Source organism: Sipha flava, unplaced genomic scaffold, assembly GCF_003268045.1.
Source record: "Sipha flava isolate LNK unplaced genomic scaffold, YSA_version1 123_pilon_pilon, whole genome shotgun sequence".
NCBI classification, from domain to species: Eukaryota; Metazoa; Arthropoda; class Insecta; order Hemiptera; family Aphididae; genus Sipha; species Sipha flava.
Genome location: NW_020271749.1, coordinates 585,692 through 595,607, shown reverse-complemented (window position 1 = coordinate 595,607; position 9,916 = coordinate 585,692). Strand labels below are relative to the sequence as shown.

General features: G+C 39.7%; 1 protein-coding gene across 1 annotated transcript; it reads left to right on the top strand.

Moving 5' to 3' along the window:
• The first annotated feature begins 3,309 nt into the window (after positions 1–3,309).
• Positions 3,310–4,074, top strand: LOC112694095. The gene is made up of 2 exons (XM_025569464.1): positions 3,310–3,440; positions 3,660–4,074. Exons 1-2 carry the CDS (start codon positions 3,315–3,317, stop codon positions 3,942–3,944), a joined length of 411 nt encoding a protein of 136 aa, XP_025425249.1. The 5' UTR covers positions 3,310–3,314; the 3' UTR covers positions 3,945–4,074.
• Positions 4,075–9,916: the final 5,842 nt, after the last annotated feature.

Sequence of the window (9,916 nt, the reverse complement as noted above, 5' to 3'; positions counted from 1 at the left end):
TCATAAACAATTTTTATAATAAAAATTAAAATATTTATAAACATTTGACTCGTCTGAGTGTCATTACAATACAATAAACATATCAAATTATACTAACATAGTATCTAAATCAACTGAATGTATCTTATATAAATCAAGTCATATTTATGAAAGAAATGATATGAAACAACAACTGTACATAGTGTTTTTATATATAACATGTGAAATAAGTTTGATCTCTGTACTAACTGAAATGATAAAACGCAATTTCACTAATTCAATTTATTCTCGGATTTCTATGGGAAAACAAAGTACATTGCAATCACTTAGAGTCGATTTTAAAAATATAAGTAATACAGGACGATTTATATAACTTGAAAGCAAATCACTTTCAAAATCCAATTCTGTACAATGAAAGTTGTTGAAAAGCGTAATAATCTAAAACTAAAAAGTATATAGGATTGGAATCCGTTGAAGCCTTACACTCTTCGACTGCGTGTACGAGTTCCGCGAAATTGATCTATCGGTCATTAATTTCCGAACCGATTATAAAAAGTACTACAATGCACGTCCCGAAACACGTATTCGAGTCATCGAGACCTCAAACGGAAACAATCTCTCTATAAATCTTTAATCTTGGTCGAACCAATATGAGTTACCAACGGAATTTAGAACGTGCATTATAAACTGTCCAGTTGAAAATTACGTTCGGGCACGCCAAGAACGTATATAATAAATGTATGTAAAACACATAAAACCAGAGTTGTAATACTTTCGAAATTTAAATAAATAAAATTAAAAAAAAAAAAATAAAATCGTTGATATTGTGAGAAACGTTATCTATCACAGCATATTAATTCAAACCGGAACGACGTCTCTCATAACGTTATGTATCCGTCCGCGTATGGGATTATTTTTATTTCGTTTTATTACTTCGGACTACTACTATTTTAATGTATAAAACGGACGGACCCAGTGGCTTGTTCAGGAGGGGGACGATGGAGGATACATCCCCTTCATGGACTTTTTTTTTTAAGTCTTAAACGTTTAAAAACATATTTAAGAAATACGACGGGGCAGTCACGGTTAAATGGATTGGCGTTGATCAAAATACATCGGAACATTCCATTATCTTCGGAAAAAATAATTGATGAATTTAGTGTAAAAGCCAAAAGGATGAATTTCCGCCTTGATTGCATTTTTTTTTTTTTTTTTTGTGCAAAGAATATAGAATAAAGATTGAAAATAATACATTTTTATTTATGACATCCCCCCCATACCAAATTCCTGAACACGGCACTGAACGAACCAATTATACGCACGCGGGTTGACCGTACTGCATAACATTGGCCGTGTTAAGCTCGCCGCCGTCTTGGTTGGAATACGATGAGTGCATGCGCGCGTTTATGCATTCTTATCGCGCACGGTGTTAAACCATACGCAATGGATATCGACACTAATACGATATCGATTCGATCCGGAGAGAGAAAATCTGATTTTCCGCGCGCTACGGATTTGAACCGTATTACTCCGTATTTTACTCACGGATCGTCCGTTGCGAGTTCATTCGATTACGCTTCCGGCGCGCGTGCGAGTTCGCTTTTTGCGGCCACAACGGGCGTACAAATGATACGTAAGGGGATAAAAATTCGAATTTCGCGCGCGTTTACGTATCTCACCGTCCGAGTTAGCGTACGATAGCGTACCCGAATCGACGGTCAGTGATATCGGTTGCGGTCAGGATCGCACTGCTGGGCCGCTCGCGTTCGCCGTGGAATTTTTATTTTTCATCTTATATACGTACTACTCGCGATCACACCTATAATAATAATAATATTCCGGCGCGACCGAGTCACCGAGATACGTGTACGCTTTCTCTTCGGCGGCCATCCTGCTCGACACGTCGTATCGGCTCGCGCGTACGCATATTATAGATACGGCTAGTGATGATAATAACAGTGTACGACAACGCGTACCGGGGGCGCGCGCGGGTGACCGTGAAACTGGTTACGGTTCGGACCGACCACCCCGGCGGGTTTGAATTCTGTTACACGCGCGCACTTGACCACGGTAGCCGTGACCTACAACGGACGGCGGGGTCGCAGGGGGAACCCTCGGCCGGCGTGTCGGCCGTTCATTGAGAACCGGACGGCCGCCACCTACATACACGATCATTATAACGCAGCATTGCCGCGGTCCCTAGACAAGCCGTCGGTTTTTTTGTTTTTTTTTTTATTCCGTTCGTGTTCTCACGATCGTTAAGAGATTTTTGTTGTTACACGTGCCGTGTATTCCACACGGCGCAGCTCACCGTTGTTTCTATTCGGCTTCCGACCCGTAGACGGTGGACCCACCGACGTTCTAGTGCCGATCGGATACACTGAATTCGAAACGAATAACAAGATGTTTCCGACGATCTCCGCACAGGTGTTACTGCTGTTGCCGATCGATCGGGATTTATCGCCACGTTTGACTGGTTGAAGCCTAGAGGGATGTGTCCGTCCGTCCAAACCCGATGACCTTTGCTCCCTCGCCGATATCCGAACGCAGCTCACTTTGCGCGAGAAACCAACCGGGTGTGCGACGACGGCGGTGTCGTTGTTGTTTTATACATACGAGAACCGCCGTTGCCAACGGATGGACTGGACGCATAAGTAGTAATAATAATAACAATAATAATAATAGTAAAACTCTCGCTACAGTGGCCGCTTCCAATACACAACTACGTGTTCGAGGCTGAGTGGCATTTAAATCGAGGGAAGTTGACGGCGACGTTCAGGAATTTATTAATTACGACGTCGTGTCCGTATACGCAGCACGTGAATGTGTGCGAGCGTGAGCACGCGTGCGCGCGCGCGCGTGTGTGTGTGTGTGTGTGCCCTTCGATATCAGCGAGCACACTCCTCTTTGTGGGTCACTGGGTCTCTACACGCGGTGACGGCAACGACCCGTCCGTCCGTCCGTGTCAGCCCGTCGCCCCTCTTCCCCGGGGACCACCACTGACCTTCCAACGATGGAAAAGTTGAAGAAAAAGTCTTTCTGCTCTTCCTTTCACGATTCGCGACTAGTGTCTGTGTAATCTGTACGGGATTGCGAACACGGGATTATCGCAGGATTTCAACATGCACTTCTCATCCCTCGCCCTCGTCATCATGTTAAAAAACCGTACGTACGCGTCGATGTTCCGTCGAACTGAACGCGGGAGTAAATCGTCGATTCGCACGGAGAGAGCGAGAGAGAGAGAGAGAGAGAGAGAAAGAAAAGAAAAATGAAAGTCCGCGCGCGCAATAAAAATCGATTATTCCGATCAGCGTTTTGAGAAGAAAAAAAGACGTATGTTCCAAAAACGAAATCGGAACGGCCCGGTGAAAGTCCGACCAGTTCGGTTGTCGACAACGGACGTCTGCGCTCCGGTGAAAAATCCCCGTCGGAATTCGGACCCGGGAAACGACACGTCGCAGGTAAACGTGACCACGAGTATACGCACCACGTACTCGAAGTCGATTATTAAATATTATCGCGAGGCAACCTCGGGAGAACCGGTCCCGGCGACCAAGACGACCGGGTCTTTCTTTCGGTTTCTTTTATCCGCGCGCACCGGCGATAGTTCCGACGGTTTTTTTTTTATTGGTATTATTATTTTATTTATTTTTTTATTTTTTCTATCTTACAATATTTAGGTCAAGGATGTCGGGGGACAAGTTCAACGCACTTATAAGGAACTCGCCGTTGTCGCGCACGGCTTACACACCGACGACGGCGGTCAACTTCACTCTCTCGCGACGAAACGCACGGTGTACACACACAATATAATTATGTTAATACGGAATATCAATAATAACATAACGATACGTTTCAACGGAAAAGAGAATGCGCGCGCAGCATTGGTCCACTACGAGGGGTTCCAGAAGTGGTTAGCGTTTCCAGTTCATTTTGACCGAACAAATATAGTTTTAAAAGAATAAAGTGAATGTGATTTTATATGCATCGTGTAACACCATGTATAAAAAAAAAAATGTTTTGTTCATTTATTTCACATCTTCAATAAAGGTGCCCATGTGTTAAGGTTTATTAAATAATAACTATCGAAATTCAGATCGACTCGGTTTTCTTTTATGTCGTAAGTAATAATGGCATTAAGAGAGCTAAACCCCAATGAATGACCTTGACGTTCCCGACCAATCCGGTACCTGTTTATAATTTTAATGTTGGTACCCGATCAAATGTCCGTCGTGTTGCCATATTGTTACCGCAATGGTTTTATAGATGGGTGCGCAGAAACTTATATTGAACTTATTTTCGAAAAGGAGAGTGAAGCATGTAAATCATGTTCAGATATTTTATCAAATAAACATACAGAATTTCCTACGTGGATATAGAAAACATCAGTACCTACATAGCTTTTGTGTTTGTAAAGATATACAAGTCCCAATTTTAACAAATTCAACATTTGTTATATTTTATTCTTATTTCTCTGTAAAGCAATACATTAAAAACCATGAACCTGATCAAATCAAGTACCATTTGTTGAACTTGCGACGTCAACATTTTCGGTAAACGAAATTAAGTTTAAATAACCTTGTGTGCTTGATTACGTTGTTTATGTAAAGGGTTAAATAACTTTCGACTCGGATTGTTCTAATCGTTTGAACGAAACAAAGAGTCCGTCTTCGATAGCACAGGAGAAATCACAGTTGGCATGTCCTCGTGGGACGGCCAGGACGATAGAGGCGATGCGCCGGAACAATTGTGAAACCTTCAGATTTTTAATGTGTTTGCGTACCGCACCGGTACTTATTTTTCGGACCGAACGTCGAGAATAAATGTTGACGCGATGGACGACGATGATGACTCGTCGCCGCGTTACCACGTCACCGTGAAACGATGATAACGATCGTGCACATTTGGTCCGATGAAAACGAAAAGTGTCGGGTGGGACGTACTGGGCACGACGATTTTTCCAAACGCGGTATAATCGCGCGCGACGAGAATCGGACCGACCGACCGACAGGAAAACCGTTACGCTACGTCCTAACTAGTGCTTTTTCGGCGGTCTATTTAGTGTTTCGTTTTTGCGGTGCGCGCGCTAAGCGCAAACGCACTAGTTAGGGGACCTAACCCGAGATCCGACCGCGTTTCCGTTTCTCGCCGGAGCGACTTTTAACCGTCCGGTAAAAGTACGCACTTTTACCGGACGGTTAAACGTTCTCGGGCACCGTAACCGCTGCCGACGTGGACACGGCGATCGCGACGCGCGTGCGCGACTTTCTCCCGGGCCGAGGCGTTCCGGGGCGGATTCCGGTACGTCCTCGGAGCCCGGTGAACAACGCGCGGCGGTTCCGTGCAGTTGACATATTATTCCGGTCGCGCGCCGCAGATCACGACTCGAATCGCGAATGCCGCGAGAACGACACCCGTACGGAATGCGCGTGTTCTCTCTCGTATACGAAGTGTTCCCCCGAACGAAATACAGTGGGACCACTTCGTACACGGTGGCTTCACACGGTTGAACATCCGAACGCGATGCGTCCCCGAACATCTTTGTGACGTGCAAACATTGGTGTGCTCGAAAAAATAAAAAAAAAATAAAACGAAACGAAACGACCCTCTTAGGTATACCAAAGGTATAAAAACAACCATGAAAATCGTAAATTTCCGTAAAAAAAAACGATCGTATGTTTGTTTGAGAATTTGAACGCTTAATATTGTTACTAAAAAATCGAATCACCGTTCATTTCATTTTGGACAGTTTCTGATTCAATCGCATTAGAAAATTAGTCTTTGGCTGTATAAACCGATAAACGTAGGAAAAAAATACTTCCCGACGGGTACGAGCGGCCCATTGGCAAACTCCCGTCTGTCCGGTCCGGCCCTGATGCGGTCGCAGCGTACCACGTCGACGATTACGATGCGCGCAGGAACATAGCTTCGATTCCTGTGGAGTCGAACACGCGCGTGCGGACTTAATAATCGCATATATTACGGGTCTAAAATGCCGTGAACGAAAAAAAAAAAATAAAAAATATATCATGTCGTACTCTCGTAGGCGTGTACGCTTTCAGAACGAGATCGAGGCGCAACGATATGGATTTTTCGCTGCAGTCGTATATATCCTACGCAGTGCCGTCATTGTAACGATGTAGTTAGTTATTTTCGCCGTAGTCGCTGTTCTCGCGATACTTTTTTTTTTTTTATAATTTTTTTTTCATCATCATTATTTCGTCGTTCTTAGCGTTCGAATATTGATGTAAAACCAAGTAAATACGTTACGCGGTACGCGTGTACCATAACAACTCGGTTCTGTTGTCGACCGACTTCGCCGGTTAATAAGTTGTACATCATTTCTGTACTCGAATGCACAACAACGTCGATCGATAGAGATAATTACGATGCGCGCGTCGACTGAAACATTGAAAGCGAGCTGATTGCATTTGTATGTTGTACGCGTACCGTTGTGAAGTCTAAAAGGAATTTTTTTTTTTTTTTACCATCAACAGCTGTAGACCGAGTTCAATATAAGAATACTTGAAATATAATAGTTTTAGATTTTTTTTTTTTTTTTCTTCAATCGTCACAACTGAAAAAGTTTATAAACGAATAGTGTTGTGTGTCTGAGATTAAATAAAATTAATAATTTGGATATCGTCGGCTCGAATCTATGTTGCGTAGTATATCAATTAAACGTCCAAGTGTGAATCACACGCCGTTATACAAAGGTTACCGTATAAAAATAGTATAAATGCGAAATATGAAATTTAGGCCGGGAAACGCGTCGCTATACCTCTGACCTCCAGTCGTCGAGCCGTATTTCAAATAATGTTGTAACTGTTAAGCTTACAAGTGATGTACAGTGCTGATAACAATAAACAAAACTAAACAATGGAACACGCGAGTTGTGCGGATTTTACAAAACAGTTGTGTGTTTATGAATAAATAGTTTGATTGATAGTTTTTTTCTTCTATTCAGACTTCCGTTTTGTTTGGTTTGACAAATTTACGATTTGCTAATAGTATGATTCGAGCGCTGAATACACATAGTTAAAATCACAGTACCCAACATTGATTTGCATAGTATTTGATAAATCTGAGGAATCCAACCATTTCAATATAGACAACGCGTTGGTTCTCGCAATGTTTGACAACATCATCAAAATCATAAATCATTAATTGTTTAAATATAGCGCACGTACATTTCCCCCTGCACTGCGGTTGTTATTCGGTACCTACGCGTAGCTATTTTCCACCAACACCGCGACTCTAATGTAAGGAAGGAGCTATGATTCTTATAACTTCGGAATCGTATCAAACACAATAATAATAACTATGTTCTTACAAGTAACCTAGTTTTCGTTTTTAATAATTACAAGAGCTGTGATTACATGTAGGCCAAGTAAAAATCATTGTATTGGTATTCATTTTAAATGCAATAAGTAACTATGTACTAGCGCAAGCTACCTGAAACCTGTATTTAGAAAATATTACTTTTTAACTTACCTCGAAAGAGAAAACGTGTATGTATGCATATAAATGGAATATTTGATTTCGAGGAGAGTATAATGAGTATAACAGAATGGATGGGAACTAGATACTAAATCATTCGGGTTTTAATGGACACAACAATAAAATTCTAACGGGTTATCCTTGATAAATATTTGGTCAACAGAGTATGTGTGTGTGTGTGTGTGTGTGTGTACGTGTGTTATAAATTCGATTAAATAATAAATCATCTTCATATTATGCAGGTACCGTGCAATACGTATGCGTTTTCGTTGATATTTTCACGGATTACAAAAAATCCTTGTGAAGCATGACTACACGTAAACTAAATTGTACCTGGAAAATAATAATAGACGTGTATATACTGCGGTTTTCAATATCGGTTAAAACCACCATCGTGTTTATAAACATTTGAAAAATATGACGTGTACACAAGAATCCGCACGAGTAAGAACGTGCGTATAGTAATAATAATAAAAAAAAAAAAAAAAAAAAAACAAAACAATGATCACATTACCGTATCATTTTTGTTGCTGATAACTTTACGACGCACACGGTCTGTTGCCACTACAATCGCGTACATAAAACATAATTATGATAATAATATAATAACGTAGGTATGTGCCATTAAAACGTGACAGATAATATCACACGGTTTTGCCTTCAAAAGTTTCTAAAATCTCATCGCCATGGTAAACCAAATTGGTTAACGCGTAAGTACATCTAAATTCGGTTTCCGTGTCAAGCGAAGTATTATTTAACACGGTAGGCGATCCATTTGTTTATTAATTAAATTTTTTCTTTATTTTTTCCCCTCTTCCTATAAGTATATCTATGTATTCGTAATGAAAATAATTATTCACGCAAGCTTTATTAACTATTATTATTATTATATATTTATACCTATAAAGATTTATTTGTATTTTTTTTCAATTAACGTAAACCTTCTTCGCTGGAATGGTTCACATTTAATAACAAAATCTATTACAGGGTAAAGTAATAATAACAATAATACTTCACGTACGTACTACACACACGTTGTGAAGGGTAAGTAAAGTAATCGGCTCAATAAAAATCCGATTTACTAACGCAGCAGAGGAAGCTTGCACGGGATTTGTACGAAATTTAAAAATGTCTCATGAATATTGTTGTAGTTAACGGGGGGAGAGGGGGGACAAAAAAATTTAAATTAACGAATAAATAGAACAGGGAAAAGAAGAAGAATTAAGAAAGAAAACCATCAAGTATTAATACACACTCCGTCCTCGTGATCGCGTTTCGTCTAGTGCAATAGTTACGTTTGCAGCCAAACAATCGATTTCGAACGCGAGTGCACGCGGTGAAATGAGACGATAATAAATGATAGCTTGTATTTTAATTACTACAGTATTCGCTTTCTTTTGCTAGATGCATATGGAATTTTCACCGCGAACATCATAACTGCAAAATTTATCGTATTTACCGGTTTACTGCCGAGCCGTTAAAAATGCCAAAAAACCACTAATAGAAATTTAACCGGTTAAAGAAAAAATAAGTAAGTATTCATTTCATAAGCCATCCTCTTGCCGACATACTAATTAGAAATTTTGCCATACACGTTTGCATATTGAGAACATCTAGAAATGTTAATTTTAGAGAAAAAATTTCATTGAAAGCATTAAGTATATTGTGTCAATTGAAAAAAAATTAAATATTCATTACCGATTGCCATGTTTTATTTTTTTTTCGTCTATTCGCTTTCAAATATTCATAGTTTACAGAGTTGACTTTAATAGTAAATAATTCTACCTATTTAATCGTAATACGCGATCGCAACTAATGCAACAGTATTTCGTTATTCAATGATAATTAGATCACACGACGAGAGATAAATTTAATCATCAAAAACTATTGGAAAGTATTCGTGACTTGTATGAACCAACTTCAGAAAGATTTGAAATTCTTATTAATCGAATATGAATGTAAATAATTTATTGAATTACTCGATACTAGAGTACATCAGTAGATTTATAATACGTGTATCATCAAGTTCAAACAAAAAAAAAATTGATCTAAATCAACCTGACATTTTTATTTTTCTTATCGGTACAAAATGTTTTATTCGAGTCATGAACGTTTCCTAATAAGTTTCTCATAAAACAGTTTTTTCACGTAATTCAATGTCTATTATTGACTTCACTCGCGATTTTATGTACTCTGCGTTGGAAAGTTTTCATCGAGACAAAAATGATTTTTAACGATTAAAATTCGAAATGAACGTATCGAGATTAGACGCATTCATTTAAGGGTAGTGTATATATTGTATCGTGTCGATTATTTCACTATATGCACCACCACACGTTACCATTTCGATTGACGTCTCAGGTTTTTTTTTTGTTTTGATTGTATCTTGTAACTCTATTAAAAAATACTGGTATGTGTGTGCGTGTGTGTGCTGAAG